The 21664-nt window shown below is 38.7% G+C and overlaps 2 protein-coding genes across 2 annotated transcripts; one reads left to right on the forward strand and one right to left on the reverse strand.

The window, feature by feature from the left end:
- Positions 1-458: 458 nt before the first annotated feature.
- On the reverse strand, positions 459-12563 carry mycbpap (mycbp associated protein). The gene is made up of 17 exons (XM_061731938.1): positions 12479-12563; positions 12231-12337; positions 11959-12136; positions 11701-11816; positions 11466-11616; positions 11173-11285; positions 8505-8623; positions 7838-7946; positions 7168-7357; positions 6832-7019; positions 6591-6737; positions 5371-5469; positions 5059-5201; positions 4816-4940; positions 1818-1960; positions 844-996; positions 459-548 (listed from the first exon to the last, which is right to left on the reverse strand). The coding sequence occupies exons 2-17, from the start codon at positions 12303-12305 to the stop codon at positions 459-461; spliced, it is 2139 nt and encodes a 712-aa protein (XP_061587922.1). The 5' UTR covers positions 12306-12337; positions 12479-12563.
- A 1610-nt stretch (positions 12564-14173) lies between these two features.
- Positions 14174-16508, forward strand: rasd2b (RASD family member 2b). Its single transcript, XM_061731952.1, has 2 exons — positions 14174-14968; positions 15928-16508. Exons 1-2 carry the CDS (start codon positions 14353-14355, stop codon positions 16455-16457), a joined length of 1146 nt encoding a protein of 381 aa, XP_061587936.1. The 5' UTR covers positions 14174-14352; the 3' UTR covers positions 16458-16508.
- Positions 16509-21664: the final 5156 nt, after the last annotated feature.

A 21664-nucleotide genomic window follows, 5' to 3' on the forward strand; every position in this document is an offset into this window, starting at 1 on the left:
CTCTCTTTCTCTCTCTCTCTCTCCCCCTCTCTCTCTCCTTCTCTCTCCCCCCTCTCTCTCTCTCCCCCTCTCTCCCTCTCCCCCCCCCCTCGCTCCCTCTCTCTCCCTCCGAGGGAGTCCCCCCCGCGCCCCCTCTCTCTCTCCCCCCCTCTCTCTCCCCCCCTCAGAGTCTCTCCCCCCCTCTCTCTCCCCCCCTCAGAGTCTCTCCCCCCTCTCTCTCTCCCCCAGCCCCCCCAGGACGGGGAGCAGCGCGTCTGTCAGCGGTTCACCTGACTGCATCCACTAATGAATAATAGGCGGGAACAGCACGGGACAAATGTTACGCAAGCTCTCCTCTAAGGAAAATAAATGCATAATAATTAAAAAAAATCTAATTTCTCAATCTCATTCGTTTCACAACCAAAGAGAACACAAAACTGACAACTTTTATAACATCAGGTTGTGTATTCTCTTATATGTCAGTTATCTGTCTCCTGCTCTTCTCCTTCAGTAAGTCCATCCATCCGGTCACACATGTTGTCCAGCAGGTCCTCCATCAGACCATAAACCTGCCAATCAAACAAAGACATTCACTTATGTAATCAGATTGAGTTCTGCCCTTTTATCTGGGTTTACCTCGCTTTAATATTAAGGGGGGCATAACTGGTGGCCATCTGCTTCAAATCTATTCACTTCACTGCTTCTTTATTTAATATAAAACAGAACATGAAGTTGGTAGGGGCCAATTTACAGTAACAGTGGACATCTCAGAGAGGCTGCACCCACATGTGACATTTACCCTATTGTGTCTTTAAAACAATTTTGCATCAATCCAGTGGTGTGAACGATGATTAAGTGACTTGCCTTTCTGTGTAGAAGCCTTTTGTAAGTATGAAGTTCCTCCTCCGAGTTTACACACTGCTCCTCAACTGGTTGTTGAATGATGTTTTCTGGAGCAGTGATCGGTGAGATAGACTCCTTTCCTTTCTTTGTTTTAGCGGGCTTTCGTACGTCATCCTATATGAGTAGAGATATAACAAGTTCATGGTCAAAGCAGCAGTTAATGATCTTTGAACAACACATTAAAAAATAAGATCCCTTTAATTCAGATCTGTGAGTAGGACCAGGCATAATGAGGATGAGTAAAATGGTGAGTGGGAGTAGGAAAGCAATAATGTACATTAAAATGAATGAGATGCTGATGTCATTTTTGTTCATTATCTCTGCCACTCTTCCCTAAAACAGGAATGGTTACCACTGCAGTGTCTTTATTCCAAACACAAAGCATCAGTTTTACATATCAATGGGAAAACTGAATTTAGAGTGGCTCTTTTAATACTGCAGACAGTAAAATATTTATACACACAGAGATCCTACAAATAGGCATACACAGATAAACAGATGGTTAAAAAGTTGCCTGAAGCAAGCCTCACAATAAAATGTTCCAAACTCTGCACGGCTACTGACTGTGACGTATATTAAACATGTACAAGAATATATATAGGAATTTTCGGAGCGATAAAAATATTGCTGATGTACGGATCACGAGGCAGTAAGCAATCAAAATATATTAAGGTAATATAAAAAGATAACAGGAGCTCCTAAAATGACAGACGAAGGAACAGGGAATGGACAGCTTGTCTGAGAGTGACTCATGCTTGGATCAGCTGGAGCACCACATTTAGTGAAGTGTCTTGCCTTACCAAACATGATGCTTTGTTCATGCTCATAATTCAAAAACCTTGTATTCTGACCTTGTAACTCCTGGCCACAGCCACACGCTCACTCACACACACGCTCCCTATTATGTGCTCCATTCAAGAACATTTTCTTCTCACCTTCACTGGCTTCTTAACCATTGGTGGCTTGGACTGTGGTCTGCTGTCATCTTTAGATTTCGATCTCTGCACATTGATAGATTCCTCACTGCCTTCTGACTTTTTCTCATTCTGGTCATCTTTGTGTGCATTACCACCCACATCTGATGTAATGACATAATAGTAGTCAGAGCAAATTTATATTTAAAAAAAGGAGTAATTACATTACTTTTTACAGTTTTTCTCAATCACTTTGGTACATTTTTCCAATCATTCTTGCAATTTGCAGAAGATCAAGTGCATTTCTCAAAACAGTTTGAACAAATAGCAAAACACTGTGGATCACCTGCAAAAGCCAGTCTCTTGCTCAAAATCCTTAGTCCATCCCTCAAAAGCAAGTTTTTGTGTCAATATACTTGTCAGTGCCATCAGAATGTTTAATCATTGTGTCATTGTGTACAGATAAGACAGTCAAATTCATTAGTCATGTTGGCAATTGAAGGCACTTTGAAGGGACATGTTGATGTAAAATGTGGTTTAGGTGTGATGACAAGTTTTGTACATTTGACCTCATATAATGTATATGTGTAAGATTGATTGGAAAAGACAAGATTCACATTTACAGAATGACTTCTTCATTGGCAAACAATGACATTGCAGTCCGTAAAGAAAAAAAAAAGACAGCACTGCACATAACAAAGGTGAAATACAATACGTAAGTGTAAACATAGGTCAAAAATATAAACATAGGTCATACAGTAGGTAAACAAAAAAATATGAACAACTCCCCAAATTCTAATCTCAATCCTGATCTTCAGCTTCTTCCCGTTCCTGTCTGTTAGGCCACAAATTCTCATCCACATCACACCTGATGTCCTCCCGTGCAAGGCAGCGTGGATAGTATCTTCTTGCATGCCTGCTGTTGTCCTTCCATTGTCAGACATTGTAACTTTCTATTGTGCTCTGGTTACCTATATACTCCACAGTAGATTGTTCATGAGATGCTCCCTTGAGCTCATTCAGAAAACTTTCGATCATTGGTTGATCAACTCTTTTCATTAGAGAAAGTCTAGATTCACCTGGGAGGAATTTACCAATTTAGATCATATTTACAGACAAATGTCTTATGGAAATGTATATATGCTTGACATGTTATGATGGCTTGGTAAATCATTTTGCATGTGAAGACTTATATGATGAACTATAGCCTAAATGTTTTGGGGAAAGAGACTATTTGATAGATTCCTATAACAAAGCATTTTGATTAGCATGACAAAAGCAATTGATAATGTACGAAAAAACTGAGAATTGTACACAATCATTTGCATGGATGGACAAAAGCATTTGCAATTTGTTCAATGCAATGAGAAACTGCCTTTTTCATCTGCACAAATGGCATGATGATGTGAAAACTGAACAAGAACTTTTGAGAATTTCAATTCTGATGTGAGAAATGTACCAAACCAATTGTGAAAAACTGTAATGTAACAATAGGTTATTTCCTGCCATAAAGCAGTTTTTATTAATTTGGCAGGTACAAAGGTGGTCAGTTTCACAAAAAATATGACCAAACCTTACTTTTTCAATATTTGATATATTTGGCTAGATAATACTAATTTACTACTTTTGTCTTTCTAGACACATTTAAGTGATTTTTGTCCATGTTTTTTGGATCATTATTATGATGGAAGGAGTATCACTCTTTTTCCATTCATCAATTATTTATTCCTGCTTCAGTTTTATTCAGGGTCATTGCAGTTTGCTGGAGAACATCCCCGCTACAACAGCAACAATAAAGTAAAAAAAAGGGTTTCCTGAAACACGAGCTTAATATGTATTTCACCTTTGTGTGCATATATTTATCATACTTTTTAAACTTCCAACAAAATATCTTAGAAAACTAACCATGACATTTTATTGTATTTTATGCATTTTTAAAATCTAAATGTATTTCCAAATCATATCATAGAACTCTGAGAAATACATAAATAAAAAGTAGCTAATAAAACTAAGCTAAAATAGTATTTGTTTAAACTCATATTCTTGTTTCACTGCAGATTATCATGTTACCTTCACATTAGTTTTGCCAGTACATTTGTACGATGGTTTTTATCAAATAATAAACTAACCATGCCTTGTCAGGACACGCTGGTCAGGGTGTTTTACCTTACTTGACAGATCGATAGTGCAGCCTGACTGAATAGTGAAAGAACCCGATAGGTGGCATTTTATTTGCACAACCTTATGGATTATTTTCACAATAATAACATGCTAACTTCCTGTCTTTACTAGACATATCTACATATTTGTTTGTTTATTTTAGGAAATGTTATTTCTGAGGAATTGTGTATTTTCTAGGACAGTGGTCTTCAACCCTGGCCCTCAAGGCCCACTGTCCTGCATGTTTTAGGTTCTCCCTGCTTCAACACACCCTGAGAAACATGGATGAGTAACCAACAGACTTCTACAGACCTTGATGACATAGAAAACGATAACCATTAATTAGGATCGGGTGTGTGGATGCAAGGCAGCACCTAAAACTGTGACCACTGTTCTTGAACACTGAGCTCTGAGACTGACATTACATACATTTATGGCCCTCCCACTATCTGATAAATAGTCAAAGCTTAGTTGTAAGGTTATGTAGAATGCAAAGTAATATCAGAGGCCCCGTGGATGGCAACTGTTGCTCTGATTTGTGCTATTATGACTAATTTCATACCTCATTTTTACTGCTGCAATTGCGTCTTGAATGATGCTTTGCCAGTAACTCATGTTTTTTTTTCTTTTTTTAATTAATTGCCATCTTTGTGATGTTTCAAAAACTGAATTTGTACTTCAGAAATTGTATATTAAAAATATATTTCTTAATAATCTATTCTTGATTTTAAGGGGGCAATATTAACTTTAAAATAATGCAAATATTGAGATATGATGCAATCTTCTAAGATTTAAGCTCGACTGAACATAGCTCATAGCTCTTTTATTGTGTATATCTGTGCCAAAATATGAGTCTCACCCGGACTTAATATTGATTCTTGATTTTCATCAATCCATCCTTTTTTTTCTGGAAGACCCAGCAGAGGTCTGAGCCTCATGGCTTCCTCACTCATGGTGTCCAGCAGTTTCTTCCATGACTGCTGCCTGCAGGGGGCGCCACACACCACTATTACAGGCGGACTTTGGCTTCTAACATTGAGTGCATGCAGAACATGGTTTTGTGTATGAAAAATGATATGAGTTATGTGTGTCTGTAATTCACCCTATAGCGAGAGCTGTTGGATTGTGACGTTTTAGTAAAGAAGGCTCAGAGAGTTGCAGAAGCAGAGCATTGAGATCAACAAGGCTCTCTTCTCTGGCCGAGGACTCCAGTGATGCTCCCTCATGGGGCAGAGAAAGCACAGTCTGAAGTATATGAAAAAAAGAGGTGGTAAATTACATTGCGTCTTCTTTTATTAATCACTATGATATATAAAATAAACATGCATACATGTTAAAAACACCACAATACAATATTTTTGTGGGCAAACCAGTTATGGCAAATTATCTCATAACCACAAGCTGTTTTAATTACCTGTCGCAGTGTATCAACAGATAGATCCCAAGCGTGTCCTGGACTCACTTTAAGCCACATTCTCTCCAGGGCTTCTACTGGATTTTTAAGGTCCTGAAACTTAAACCATGGATGGAATTTAACAGATAGTTTAAGACAGGTTAAATGAAACGTATGAACATATAGGACTGCATTTTTCCAAAGACCAATGGTTGTGTAGGTGAACTCTTAAATTTTCTATTTTCAGCATAAATCTTTTACAAAAGATCATATCTTGTCCCCACAATTTCTATATGAAGACAAAGAGACAAAAATACTATGTTAAATTTTGCTTTTGATACAAATATCCAATGATATCTGAGAGCAGAAAAAGGACATGGACAACTATGATTAATAATTGGTTTGAAAGCCAATTTATTTTCCAAACAGGCTCCTATAAATGTCTGATGTTCCCAACTCTAGAGTTAATGGTGGCAATGAGGTATCTAGGGAGTTAACAAATATGCTAATTCTCAGGTAATTTCTAAGCATCTTAACACTTTTTGCAATGACTAATATTGCTGTTCATGACTCCATGGTCACGGTAACACCAGACCGCAATGGTGTGCACAAAGTTGAATAAAGAATAACACTGCTCTGTGGAGAGAACATTGCTGTCAGTCTGCCTTTTGTTAAAACGAGGATTAGGGCAGAGGGAAAATGTTTTATGGATGGTTAGAATGTTTGGTTTCTATGTGAAGTAACATTTGCATAAAGGAAACACTGCCAAGCGTACAAACACCACCGCATGAGCAAAAACCCCTGTTATGGTTTATGATGATAATTATCAACAATAGTCATCCTTGCGATGATACATGTCCTTTTTTTTCCTACTTCTAAGGATAAAGGGAAACTATGTCACCCATTGCAGTAATAAAAGAGAGTGTGGGAAGCTTCAAAAGCTCTAGTCATCCCTGTCAGATAATAATAGTAAAAGCAGGTCTAAGTCTGTGAGGTAAAATACCCCATGTTTTTAAAATTACAGATAAGATGAACCATTATAAGAGTAATATTTTTATTTTCATGTCTGCCTTCTTGTCAATGATGTTTTCACACATACTCCTGTATAGTAAAAAGTGGCACAAAGAACATTTTGAACTCTGTATTTTAAAGAGTGAAACCAGCATAACCTATATTGTACTATATTGTACTATATTGTAACTTATACTGTTCGGCAGATGGTACCATCAGTAAGTATTTACCTCGGGGTTTTTGATCCAGAACTGCTGCTCTTCAGTGATGTAAAGTTCTGTAGGTGAGCTGGGTCTTTCAGGGCTGTGGACCCCCTGAAGCACCTCATATACTATTGAACGACATATATTTTTTGCCACTTTCTTTTCCAACTTGGTCTGCTCATGCATACAGAGGGAAGTACAGAGGGAATCAATAAATGAAGAGCTTCCTGCCATCTCTCTACCAGATGCAATTTAACTGTCACTCTACCTCTAAAAATAACCTCTGGTCTGCGGTTTTGTCCTGGCACAGGGAGACTCCCATCAGCCCAAGTTGCATGGAGGCTCCTTGCATCAATAGGGGATGGGTGTTGAGCTGCCAAAGTTCAGTTCTGACACCTTGGTTATATGACTTAAATATAAACTCTATCTGCTGGGTTTCACGGGGAAGGATCACACCTGCACCGAGAGGAAGCACAATGTGAAAAAAAACCCCAAAGAAAAGCATATTGACTGCTAGTTGAATGATACGACTGACATGTGGACAAACAGCATGTGACACACAAATGGCAACAGCAGGTGTTTCATGATGTTTGTGTATGTTTACCCGGAGAGGTATTGAAATAGAAGGCTGTCTTGGTTTGTGAATGAAGGTGAGTGAAACGTTGTGGAGGGGTAATCTTTGTCCAGCTGTAAAAGATAGTTGTAGTTCCCTCGTTGTGTAGCTCCAGGTTGGACAAGGCTACTTCTCCTACCAGGGCTTCAAAGGTAATTGAGGTGCTGATTCCTACTTCCCCCTTATCAATAAAATGCAGGAGATGCCATACAATAAAAAGTGAATTTTATTAAGCTCAAAAGCATTGGAAAATTATTCAAAGACTAAGATTTGTTTGGCTACATCCTATAATGTCTATGTCTCAAATAAGATCCCTTGATTTATACTTGGTCTGTTTATACATAAACAACTGATATACAGTCAAAAAACAATTAGTTATCTCTGCCTTCAGTCCATTTGCCCCTTTGCCTCTCTTTTAGATACAATTTAACTGTAAAATTACTTAAAAAAAAGAGCTTTTGATCTGCAGTTTCATACTGGCAAAGAGGCACTCCTGTCAACTTCAATTGTTTGGAGAGTCCTTGCATCAATGAAAGATGGGTGTTCAATTCAATCAAGTACCTGCTACCTTCTCTTCAAGCTTTGGAGAATTATAATGAAATTGATGAATGTGGATCCGCACCATGCATGATTAAACTGCTGTGTAAAGATTTCTCTGTACCTGCTTAGAGGGAACGTTCCCAGTCCAGCTAGCAAGCTGACCACACACCCTCAGGGCAGGGATGGGCTTAGGTTCTATTTGCACATCATCGAACTTTGCTAATGGACCCCTGTGAAGGACAATAAAAAAGAAAATTCAGACTAAGTCTGAACTAAAACATTTACTTTTAAAACCACTACTTAGTTTGAATCCTACTTATTTTTTCATCTATAAGTAATATAGAAAAATATCAGATCTCTTGTAACATGAAGTTGAACCTCACTGGACAACAACGGTACTTTAACCGCAAACTGAAATACCATGTTGTTCTTACATGATTTATGTACTCTGAAGAGTATTTTAGTCTGGTCTGTGAGCAGAAATTGTGTGAACATGGTCCTGATCCCTGAGTCTGAACTTCCATACCTAATATAGTCTTACCAAAGATGCTTTATCCAAACAACTTTCTTTCAGATTTGTCAACATAGACGTGACTTAAGCTTGTGATACAGATCATTACAACTAAGCCTAGACATGAACCACATCCACGCCTCTATGTAGCACTGGTGAATAACAAAATATCCATGTTGCTATCAGGTACTTCACATTTACAATGTGATCACATATCATTTTGTGACTGGGACAGATTTCCTTAATTAAAAAAACAAAGAGGTTAGTCATTTCTTACAAGTTCCTCTCTTTCATCTCCTTGTGCCCTTTCTCCTCCTCCTTATCCTCCATTAAGGGACTTCGACACTCAGGGATGAATGGCTTTCCTGAGCAGACCACCTCTATTGCACTGATGTCCTGAAATCAAAGTCACACTGAATGACATTTTTGGAGGATAATTTCAGTTTTTATTCTCTAATTTAGCATCTCAGTCCATATAACTGAAAAATAACAAATGAGGCTATATTCAACATCCATAGATGATTATGTTTTCAAAGTAGAGGGGACAAAATGACAGCAAAAAGTATGCAACACTGGCAGAGCTATACAGTCCAAATTAAACTTTGCACAAACAGCTCTTCAACCTTTTCCAATACAACCGTTTGTTTCCTCAATGCTTCATTTCTCTGTAATCAATAACTGGATTACAAGATGGGCATCAATGCTCAAACAATATGATATTTCAAGTTTCCTCCCACTGTGCTGATTTTATATGGTATTCTTAGCTTATTATATATTAGCTTATTTATAATATATATTTATATATCTTATTTTATAATTAGAAATTGCCTTTCTCTCTGTTGAATTTGAATTTGAATTGTTATTTATTAATGTGTCATACACCTCTAAGGTGCCCAGCCTATAAGGGCTTACAAGACACAGATACACTACGCCAGCAAACAAACATCAGCTGCGTACAAACAAAAACACAAACACAAAATTATAAATTCCATTTATACATTACAAATCAAATTACAGATCCTTTCTCAGTTTTCCATATAATTTGTCCTTTCTCTGTTTCCAGGCTCTCTTTATAAAGGTAGCTATAGAGAAAACCTCCTCTCTGAAAAACCATTCCAACTTAGCATCATCCTCAGTCCAAAACAACTCAGGTTTCAAATCTTGCATTTTCTGAAATAAAAGCTGCCTGGCTTCATCATATAATGGACAATAAAACAAAAAATGAAGTTCATCCTCAACAACATTTAAATCACAAACACTACACAATCTTTCCTCTTCAGGAACAGAGTTATACCTGTTTCTATGGCCAGAGGGAGAATCCCAGTTCGCAATTGAGCACATAATGATCTTTTTGATCTATCCAGGGGTAAAGTCGCATAAGGTTCAGTGCAAAGGCCCTATTGTATCTGTAGGCATTTTTTTTTCTTGTTTTTCTCGTTTTTCTCGTTTTTTTCTTTCTCTTCAGTAATATCCCCCACCCCATACACTCCCCGGAGTGTTTGTTTATATGCATGTACATGCATGCGCCACTTTATTAGGTATACCTAATAAAGTGGTCAGTTCAGCATATCACAAAGCCAGTCAAAGTCAGCTGAGGACAGAATGATCCGTCTCTGTCTCTGTGTGTTAGAAATATCTGCCAACTATAAATCAAAGCATCACATCCGCCACCTGAGTGACAGAACATACCGCACCCATTAGCTCTCACTTCATGTGCACGAATTTGGGCCTTTGAGGAACGAGAAAGGTGTAAATGGAGATAAAACATAAACTGACACCACAACAAAAAAAGATTATGCCCCAGCATAATTATCATCATATTATTAAGAGGATTAAATGGGAACTGGCTGTGAAAAGTAGTACATTTGTGCTTGTGTGTTTATCCCAGAACCTTCTGCTTTCACTGATGGAGTCATTGTTATGCAGAGGGGCCAGTGGAGCCACCTCTGTTCCTTTTCTTGGGCTCAGTTGCCAAACAGACGTTAGCAGTGCTCTAATGATTTGGCAAGCTCCAGATTTCATAACTGTACCTGTTCCATATTTGTATGTGTGTGAACACAGGTTTTTATTGCATGACCATACCACTTTATTGATCTCATTATGCAAGTGTGCCCTGGATGTACATTAAACATACAATACATGTAATTAATTATATAATAGCCAATTTGAAGCAGTTTGTGAACATCAATGTGTGGGTGTTTATTCCAGTGAGTGCGGTCTGCCTTTTTCATTGCATGTACTGGAGTGGCTTTAGTACACAGAAATGTGAGAGCAGTGTGTTCAAGGCTGGAGTATAACACGCTGTTCATGAAGATACAGAGTGTGTATGAAGTGTGCAGACAGAGTGTCCTCAGTTTGTGAGCAGCTTCGGCTCTGGTGGACTCAGTGGTTGGGATAATGTTTATGTTGAAACAAAATACACTTATTTTTTAGGTGTTTGGTCCTCATTGAGTGTGAGTTTCTTCTATACTATTAAAGAGAAAAGGTAACTGGTTATGTCAGTGAGTTCAGGGTTTGCATATATAAACTAACTAATTTAAACTTAAACCGTAAGTTTAAAACACTGAATCAGATCTTTCCTCAAGATGCAACTGAAAATTAAACCTACTGTACTCTTCTGAGACTTACAATACTGATGGGACCAAAGCTTTTACCTACAGCTTGTTGGATGAGTTGGGCCTAATAAAGTTATATATGATTTCTGTCAAAATTATTATTCATACAAACCTGATTTCTACTGTAAAATACTGTAAATAACACACCAATATATTATACAGTCTATAAGTTATACTTCAGGTCCCATCACGAGCCAGATGACAGAATAGATGACACATGAATGGATGGATGCTTATATAATAAAAGTATAAAAAAAATACAAATTTAGCCAATGTTTATGTAAAGTTTTGTGTTTAAACTTGAACAAACTTGAATAACGTATGATTTACTGGCTTTCTGATGTCCATGTCCTCCAAAACATCTTTAAGTTCCTGGCACTGTTGTTGAAGGTATACACTCTGGTCCCAGCCAGCCGGATTTTTGGGAGTTTCCGCAGAAAGTCCTAGAGGATGAAAACCATCCAACAGGAAGAATAAAGTCACTTTTATTGAAAGCCTTAATAGCTGAGATAAAATGACCCACCACAAAATACATTTTTGTTAGGCATTCAGTCAGAGGGAATGGAGTCACGAGCAGGACTGAAAGGTACAACGTGGGACATACTGTAGGTGTCTGTGTGTACCTAACTGCTGGCGTATGCTGTTCGGTTGTCCTACACGCGTGATAGGTTTCTGTTTTCCCAGCTCCGTCTGAGTCAGAGTGGCTGTAATACCACTCATTTCATCTCCCAGATGCTGCGGGAGACTCCAAAACTCACTTCCCACTCGATAACCCTCAAGAAGCAAAAGCACACCATTAATGGATGACATAGAAATGTGGTAAACTGGAAAAAAAACAGAAAAAAAAGTGAACCATACATATCCAGAGAAGATGTTTGGCAAAGCTTGGTTTAGAATTTCCCTTTGCTCCTGAATTTCTCTGAAATGGTTAGCTTTGTTCATCAGCAAGTTTTCCACCGGCTCGTTGAGCAGGTCTTGACATAGAGTAGACAGAAATAAGATATTGATGGAGACCATTATCTGGAGCGAAGAAGTATGTATAAAAGTATTTGATTTGCTTCAAATGCAGTTCTACAGCCAGGCTGTTTACAAATAATAACAATGGATGTAGCTCACGAGATAAGAAGTCCTGTTGCTGTCTGCGATGCCTTGCATGTTGTTCCCAGTTCTGCAGAGCATTACTCTGGATGTTTCTGTGGGCTGAGAAACTCTCCCTCTTTACCGTGTTGATGTGACGCCTTCCTGTGGTCTCAGATGTGTAGTTGTTTACAGAGGTTGGTATTCGTTTCACTAACTGGAAATGAGATGAAACACAAATGACTAACCTGTTGAAGTGAAAATATTTCTCTTTAGAAAGTGCTGTCTAATTTAAATAATTCAGAATTTACTTCGGTCTCTCCTTTGGCCTCAAGGTAACTTCTAAAATCCTCTAAGGAACCCAAGATGCTGTGTGGAAGAATCATCCCATTCTCATCAAACTGAAATCCCTCTTGGCCTGAGAGGAGGAGTACCAAAACAACACATATTTCTCTAACAATAAAAATATCAAATATCTAATCTGAAATACAATAGGATTCATTTTTCAGTTGAAACTTGTTTTGCTCTTGTTGCAAAAGACAGATAAATAAAAATGAACCTGTATAGTCCAGAGGTTGACAGTCTCGGCTCACTGGATGAGTATTTTTAACTTCGTCAGCTGCTGATCGCTGATGGACGGATACCATAAGCTTTCCATTGCCTTTTGGAGTCTTTGGTTTGTGAAGCTGCAGCCACACAACATGGTGTTAAACATGTCAAAGTGCTACAGACACCATTTGCATTTTATTTAGATAACCATAACAACTTCTTTTTTTTAATATAACATAAAAAAATTGTGTGGATAAGGTATTGGTGTCCCATGGGGGGGGGAAGCCTGGAAATCCCCGGCAGTGTTGTTGCCATAGTCATCAACCAAGGTGCACATCAGTAGGTATTTTCTTTCTTTTTTTTTTTTACCTTCTTGGTCTCTGGAGGGGAAGAGAGAAAATGAAAAATTGCATGTGACAAAAGATGCTTTTCACTCCCTCTGTAATGCCCACACACAAATATTGTGATTAAATGTTTTTCATTAGTTTTATGTTTGATGGCACAATGTTCACGGACAAAGACTCAACACACAAACACTACTCTGTCTGCCTGGAACTTCAGCATGGTTATGTAACTGTTGATTTCTCTTTACACTGCCTGATTGCAGTTTCCATGGCCACAACAAATAGTCTGTATTTTTTATTAGTTTTATTTAATTTGATTTCTATTGTGTTTCTCTCCAACAATTGAGTGAAGTCCCCTCGTCAGTAGGAGAAAAAAGTCGTTGGACCTTCAAGAAACTGCTGCATCACAGTTAGACTTTTATTCTTCTAGTCGAGATTTCATTTGTTTTTCAGTCAGTCCCACACATATTCACTGTCTGTCTCCCTCTCAAAGTCTGTAATGATGAATTCATCATTGCATAATAATGCATCAGTGTGCCAAAGAACTGTAGCCCACACAAAGCACTCCTGGCTTTTTTAACTGACATTTTTACTCAATCACCTGCAACACAACAGTTAGCAACTCTAGCTCAGTGAAGGAGAAACTGACCTGAAACGTCCCGAGGTCTTAATTCCTCCATCGGTGTCTCACGTCGGTTCATTTTGTTTTATTTACTCATGTCCATATACGCCAGGACCAGAACCCGTCAACTTATACAACTAATACAATACGTTAAATGACAGCAGTGCAGTTAACTACCCTAGACTGGCGCTGCGCTAAAAGGGCTACGTTTACTTGTAACCATGGCAACGTGCCCCTTAAAACCACAGTTGAACTAATCTTTTCTTTCTTTCTTTCTTTCTTTCTTTCTTTCTTTCTTTCTTTCTTTCTTTCTTTCTTTCTTTCTTTCTTTCTTTCTTTCTTTCTTTCTTTCTTTCTTTCTTTCTTTCTTTCTTTCTTTCTTTCTTTCTTTCTTTCTTTCTTTCTTTCTTTTTCTTAAAAATAATAATAATATTTTTCTTAAAAATAATAATAATTTCTTCAAAAATAAGAATCATAATCATTTTATTATTAGTGTTATTTAGTTCTTTGTTTATTTTTGTTTACTTACTTTTCAATATCAAATAATAGATTTTAATGATCATATGATTTTCAGAGATTTAGAGGAGCCATAGATCGTATTATATTTTATAGCCTAGGTGTTTTCCAGAAGAAAAAAACTTGTTTCTTTGTAGCTGTGACGCGGACGAATCGCAGGGCTGACGACGTGCTATAAAAAGAGCTCCGATCAGGCTTCTCACTAAACACGAGCCTGATCGAGCTCATCAAACATCAGACCTGGGAGTCTGCCAACTTTTCCACAGCGTGGAGCCAGTGATCAGAGCCAGGCATCAGAACCAGGGATCAGAACCAGTGATCAGGGCCATTAGAGCCAGGGACAGGGATCAGAACTAGGGATCAGAGCCAGTGATCAGGGCCAGGTATCAGAAGACTGTAAAAATGGGCAGCAACCCCAACGGTGCACCGACCGCCTCCATCCCTGCTGTGCAGCAGCTGAATTGTTCCCACAAAGAAAGCTCCCAGTTTCGTGGTGATGGACAGTGCGCCGGTTCCTCCAAGGTCTTGCTGGCTTATAAAAGCGCGACGCAGCACTTGAATTCTTCTGGGATCAAAGTGGGCTTGGGTATACTGAAAGTGGCCACTTCTCAGTGGAAGCAGGACAAGATGACGCGCACAGATGCGATCACGAAGCAGGTGTCCACTGCCAACAGCGGCCACCATTGCAAGAAATCCCCGCTGGATCAGCTGGCTGCTCTAGTTCTGCACGGTCAGGCGCGTCACTGCCAGACTGGCCCAGAACACCGCCAAGACCTGCTCCACTCCACCAAGCCGCAGAACTGCAGGAGGATCGTGGTTCTTGGCGCTCCGCGGGTTGGAAAGACCTCCATCCTAAGAAGATACCTCCGCGACGGATTCGTGGAGGAGTACAATCCAACCTCTGAGGATTTCCTCAGGAAACTGTTCCGTATCCGCGGGGTGGCATACCAAATAGACATCCTGGATGCGTCCAGAGAAAGAGACTTCCCAGCTAAGCGGCGGCTGTCTATCCTCACAGGTGCGTACTTGCAGTCATATCATATTTCTCGAAAAAGTAAAGTAATAATAAATCACTCGCCAAACATAAAACAGTACGAAACTTGTCGTGGGTTTGAATATATCCATGCGTATTTCCAGTACTCGAGTTGAGGGGGGATGAGGGGGGATGAGGGGGTGGCATCCCCCCTGAAATAAAAACGGTCCAAATCATCCCCCCTGTAAAACTGCCATCCCCCCTTTCCATCCCTTATGTCATTTCATCAATGAATGTGGTTTTACTGCTATTTCAACATTTAGAGTCATCACCAGAAAAATAACACCAGAAAAATAACTTATTTGACAATTTTCACCTGTTTCAAGTAAATTTTCACTTGAAATAAGTAGGAAAATCTGCCAGTGGGACAAGATTTATCTTCTTATTACAAGCAAACAAATCTTGTTCCACTGGCAGATTTTTCTACTTATTTCAAGTGAAAATCTACTTGAAACAGGTGAAAACATTTTTGTTGTTTCTTTTTTTTTGTAATGAGATTTTTTTTTACTAAAATGAGACATTTTAACTAGAAATAAGACAAATATTCTTGTTAAGATTTTGAGTTTTTGCAGTGATCCCTTTTACTTATCCTGTGAAGGACAGAGTCATATTCAAGTTCAGAAAACTGTTTTTTATTGTTGTGTTTTGATGTATTTGATGTAAGCCCAGTGGATATTTAAAGCTTACAGAAGGCTGCATTTAACTGCTGCTATGTCATTCCTGCAGTATTTCTGTTTGGTCAGTGCTATTATTTGTAATATATTATATTATTTGTAATCAGCACAAATTATCTGTCCCCATATGATAAAATCCACCATCCCCCCTGATTTTTTTTTTACAACTCGAATACTGCGTATTTCTGCCTCCATGCATACGCATGGATCTTGGATGTGCGTAAAACAAAGTTTTCAAGTTTGACTTTTTTTTTGTTTGATTCTCCACAGGCGACATTTTCCTTCTCGTGTTCAGCCTTGATGACCGGAGCTCTTTCGAGGAGGTGTGCGCCCTGCGAGCGGAGATTCTGGCTGCTAAATCCAAGCTGCCGCGGCCCTCCGCGCCGGAGCGTTGCGCGCAGCCGCGCGTCCCGCTGGTGGTCTGCGCCAACAAGGTGGATCTCCCGGAGTCAGAGAGAGACATCTCAAACGCCGAGGTGCTCGAAGCACTCGGGGACGACTGTGCATACTTTGAAACATCTGCTAAGGACAGCACTAATCTCGAAGAAGTGTTCGAAACTTTGGCCAAGCGGGGAGGTCTTCCGACGGAAACCGGCCCGTCTCAGCACCGCAAAGTGTCGCTCCGGTCGTACCAGGCGATGCGGACGGGCCGCGTGGCGGGGAAGGGGAGACACGACCCCTGCGGGACTCTCTACCCGCTGGCCCGCCGGCCCAGCTTCGGCACTGATCTGCGACAAGTCATTGCGCCACACACGGCAGGAAAGGCCGGTAAAAGACTGGAGAAATGTTATATTCAGTAAGGGCACGTATAGTTCTTAGTCACATAGCAATTAAGGTATTGCTGCATTGTAAAACCCTTGAGATGATGTTTTTGAAATAAAATATTTTCAATAATACACATTTTGTATTTGAATATCTATCTATCTATCTATCTCTATCTATCTATCTATCTATCTATCTATCTATCTATCTATCTATCTATCTATCTATCTATCTATCTATCTATCTATCTATCTATCTATCTATCTATCTATCTATCTATCTATCTATCTATCTATCTATCTATCTATCTATCTATCTATTCTGCAAGTACAGTCAACTTAATTGTGTTAAGTTCACTTTATTTATCAAAATTAAGTTGACTTTACTTGCAAATGAATTTTGTACATACTAAAAATTAAGTAGTTTATACAAAGACTAGTCTTTTTTGATCTACATAAAAACATCTCATGCAAAAAAGTTGCCTTAATTTTTTTTAAAGTAGATCAAGCAATATATTTTTACTGTGGTGTTCTACTTAAACAAATAAAGCATGTTTCATCTAAACATTGGTCAATCTGCCCAATACATTAAAATTGTTAAAGGAAAGGTAAATACAACAAGATCATTGCTTGTTGTTTGTGTGTAAATGAAAAGATTGCCTGGGATTACATAAATACTGCTTGTTAAGGAAAAAATGCACAATGTCTTGTTTTTTGAACAAATACAGATTAAGTTCAAAACTAGATGTATTCATGTAAAGCAACAAACTTCATTTTTAATTGTTAACATCACAGATTTAGATATGTTATATTTACATGCGCTTACATTTATTTTTTTCAGTGTATCTATCTATGAGTAACTGGGTAATACTTGAATCATGATTTCCGGATGTGCACAGCCCAAATCCCACGCATCCTGGTCATCCACATTAAAGTTTCCAGTTGGCATGTATATCCACATCCTACACAACTCTAGAAATACTCTTCACATAGTCCTGTCCACTCAGCAGTTCCTTTGAATACAGTTATCCTGCATTCATTTTCTCCAGCTTGTCAAAGCAGATGATCTGCTTTGATGCGGAAAACCTGCAAAAACCTCTGTGGTAGTGATGGATGAGGTCATGGAGGGAAATTGCATGATGCATAAGAGACATAACAAACTAGTATAAAATGCATTTTGTGCATGGCACAATAAAGTCTCCAAACTATCAATAGACTGGAATCTTATCTTCTATTACAGGTCATTGGTTCTCTTAGGATAATTACTCAAAACACACTGATAAGAGCAGTCAGTATGGCGTAAGATGATATTATTAAATGCATCGTTGAACCTTGATTTAAATACAACTGGACATCCATAGAAAGATGCAAATTGTGCAGCGTAAAAGGCATTTGAAGAGTTTACTGAGGATGGGTGCTCCAAAAACATCTATTCAGAAGTTAAAGAGATTGTTTGAGAGCGATAGACTTCTCAGTGGCAGTGATTGGTGCTAAAGGTTGTGCAACAAAATACTAAATTAAGGCTTCCATTGTTTCTGTCATTTGGAGAATCAAAAATAAAAAACAAAATCTGATATAAGACAAACATGGAATAAATAATGTTAACATTTGTCAGTTACTTAGTTATTTCAGCAGATCTGGGTTCTTTTTTGTCCATATAAATTTTAAGGATTGCTAACACTACATTTTTTACGATTAGATGTTAATGATGAAAAAAAACAAAAAAAAAACAACAAACTTGCATACATGATTCTCTGCGGGTAAAGTTGTGTGTTGGGGTCACTGAGGCTTGTTCTCTCCTCATACTGGAGGTTCAGAGGATCCGTTTCCATGGGCACTGCTGAGTACTTTTGAGTACTTTTGAGTTCACTTGGCAGCAGATAATAGACCACTCAGGCGTTACATTTACAACACATCTCACATGAGGCCACTTCTCTGGGTTTTTTTTTCTCTGAGCTTCTCTGTAAGCAAAACAAAATTACACTTATTACATGCACAATCAGAAAAGGATGAATGACACCCTTCCCCTGCTGCCATGTGACAACTGAGATAAGAAGTGAGTTAAATATCATAGCTTTAACAATCCCACCATGATGTTGCTGACGAAACCTTCGGTTCACCTAAATAATTCAATTTGATGCAAATGTGTGATCAATTTATGTGAATCATGATGTCTAGAGCTCCACTCCCATGCATGAAACAAGGTTAGACAGATATTTCAGGGACCACCCATAAAACCATATGCACTTTTTAACTAAAACTAATAAAGTGCATGAATACCTGAAAATTGTTCTCATTAATGGCCCTTAATGGAATTAGCTGTGAATGTGTCTTTCCTCACCTGCTGCCCCTTTTCATCAAATATAAACTCGTCTCAACCAAATCAAGGATCCTAAAACTGCAAGCTTCAGTCATCAACTGCACCATGGCAATGACATGTTTCCTACTATCATTTTTGAATGGAGAGTAGTTTTGTGTGTATTTATATGTTGGTAGCTGCAGCTCAGAAAGGAAAGAAGTCAGCAGCCATTCAGAAGCTTTGTTGTATGACTGGCCTCGTATACTGTTAGCGTGTCCTTGAGGAATATTTTAAATCCCATGTTGTAATTGTGCATTCATAAATGTATGATTGTGTATGTGTGACAGAAAATGCACAGGTTAGACTCACCAAGTGAAACCGTATAGATACTTTTTTCTACTTCCCATTGTTTCTTTTTCTTTTTCTATTTTGAATTAGATTCCAAGCATTTCTCAATCGTTTTGGGAAGTCTTTATAGCATGTTGGACATTCTTGGAAGTGATAGTGCAGTTGTAAACAGCTGAAGGACAGACCACTACTCTGCTGCAAAAGCCATGTAATTCCTGCTCCCGAGACATGCTGGCATGTGAGTAAATCAGCCAAAACCACTTACTGTAAATGAAGAGTTGTATATTTGTCCATAAACCACATAAAAACCACTATTTAAAAAAATTGCAACTGGAGCAAATGGAAACATAATGAAGACTAACAGTCAGACATTGGATGCAGAGCTGGATAGAATGTCTCAAGAGTTCAAGAAATGAATGTTTACTTGTGAGGAGCAAGGGCAGTTCATTAAGAGTCTGCAATGACAAATCAACTGTATGTTTTTGTTTACATGTTCCCAAATGTGGCCCTTTGTCTAAAATTTAAATGAATGGAGAAAGTAAAGCTCGACATAGTAAAAAAAAAAAAAAAATCTTATCTCAGAACTGCGCTCAGAGATAAACTATGAATATCATCAGTGAAAATATCAAGTCAAAGGCTTAGCAGTCGAAGAGACTCATTTAGTTTGTGAAGAAGGTCTCAGAAAGTTGGTCAAATTAACTGTGGTTAACTGGTCGTGTTCAGTGGCAGCTTTGTGTGTGTCTCTGTGTGTGTGTGTGTGTGTGTGTGTGTGTGTGTGTGTGTGTGTGTGTGTGTGTGTGTGTGAGAGAGAGAGAGAGAGAGAGAGAGAGAGAGAGAGAGAGAGAGAGAGAGAGAGAGAGAGAGAAGGGGGGGGTTACAGTTTGAACCTTCATTTTCTATAAGCTGTCATGCTTAAGAATTCACTTTTCAAGAAAAAGCTATCATTTTCACTCCTTCAACGTCATTGCATGTGCAGTGTGTTCATGCTTTCCTTTATTCTAGCAAATGCTGAACAAACTGTCACACACATACATTCATTCAGATGCACGTGCCTCCGTTTGCACATGAGGAGGGTGCACATCTGTTCCTGTTGTTCTCTCTGTCTCTCTGACACACACACACACACACACACACACACACACACACACACACACACACACACACACACACACACACACACACACACACACACACACACACACACACACACACACACACACACACACACATACACCCTCATTGGTGTCCATAGGTCTACAAATATACACTTTGAAGCATGGACCCCAGAAACGTGACGCTGTTTTTTCTCCTCAGACTTGTACTTCACCGGGGAAACTGCTTGTCTTTTGAGAAAGCACACAATCACAGGTCCTCACTTCTGCAAACTTTATTGATTTCCTTTTTTTATGTTCAGTTCAATTCAGTTTATTTGTATTACATCAATTCATAACCAAAGTTAGTTCAGAGAACTTCACTAGAGAAGGTAAACATTTTTAATACAATCCAAGTAAATGCCATCCAGTCCAAGCCAATTACAATCAAATGACCAACTAATTAAATCAAATTTCTTACTATTGATTATGTTTGTATTAATATAATTTCATTTCATAAAAAAGTAATGTATTTAAGGAGCCCAGCTGGTTGAGGCAGGATGAGAGGACAGAACGCAGGTGTGAACAAAAACATAAAGATTAGGTCAATTACTGGTTCCAAGGATAACAACAGCATAAAAAAAAATGTGGAACGCAAACTAGATTTTATAAACGGGGAGTCTCACAACAGCTGACACATCTCTAGTACAGCTCAGGTCAGCGGATAATCTGTCAGGAGAAAATCTGAGATTTAAATTATTTATTAATTCAAATTATTCAATATCGAATAAAGAGTGTCCACTAATTACCATCATCGGTGTCTTCAGTCATCACTCCGCTGTGTGGCATCATGGTGTTCACCACCCTGAACATGGACCAGAGAGAGCAAAGGAGAGAGTTGTCTGAGGAGCTCAGAAAGCATGTTAAAGGTAAAGGCTGAAAGACCATCTCCAAGCAAACTGATGCTCCTACCGCAGGCTTCATTCAAAAGTTTGGAGTCCATAAAACTGTCGCCAACCTCCCCAAATGTGGCCACAAGAGGAAAACCGAGGATAAATTAAAGAGACAGATAATAGAAACGGTAACCAAAGAACCAGAAACAACAATTTCCAGACAGATTCAAGGTAAACTCCAAGATTCATCAGTGTCAGATCAAACCATCCATTGCTCTTTGTACCAAACTGGATGACGAGAAGTTGAAAGCAAATCATTAAAAAATAAAAGAAGAAAAAAATCAAGACTGACATTTTGTCAAAAGCTTTTGAGAGATCCTTCCTTGGGCAAATAAGAGAAACCTGGAGAAAAACAAATAAGACTGTAGCTAACGTGAAACAGGAAGGAGATTCGGTTATGCTCGGGGGCTGCTTTGCTGCGTCTGGTATGGGTGTCTTGAATCCATTCAGGAAACAAAAAAATTACCGAGGTGTTCTGGAGTGAAATATGCTGCTGTACATATGTCCAGCTATGAGTCACATAGGTCGCATGTGTCACAGATGTGGCCTATGAGG

Source organism: Cololabis saira, chromosome 1, assembly GCF_033807715.1.
Source record: "Cololabis saira isolate AMF1-May2022 chromosome 1, fColSai1.1, whole genome shotgun sequence".
NCBI lineage: Eukaryota > Metazoa > Chordata > Actinopteri > Beloniformes > Belonidae > Cololabis > Cololabis saira.

Bases quoted from the DNA above. Each gene is read 5' to 3' on its own strand.
- mycbpap (XM_061731938.1), bottom strand. From the start codon at position 12,305: ATGATTCTTCCACACAGCATCTTGGGTTCCTTAGAGGATTTTAGAAGT. The intron at 7,947-8,504 runs GTAAGAAATGAC...TGTCCTTCACAG, and splicing joins GAGATGAAAGAGAGGAACTT to GGGTCCATTAGCAAAGTTCG. The intron at 7,020-7,167 runs GTAAACATACAC...CTCTCGGTGCAG, and splicing joins CTATTTCAATACCTCTCCGG to GTGTGATCCTTCCCCGTGAA.
- rasd2b (XM_061731952.1), top strand. From the start codon at position 14,353: ATGGGCAGCAACCCCAACGGTGCACCGACCGCCTCCATCCCTGCTGTG. The intron at 14,969-15,927 runs GTGCGTACTTGC...GATTCTCCACAG, and splicing joins GCGGCTGTCTATCCTCACAG to GCGACATTTTCCTTCTCGTG.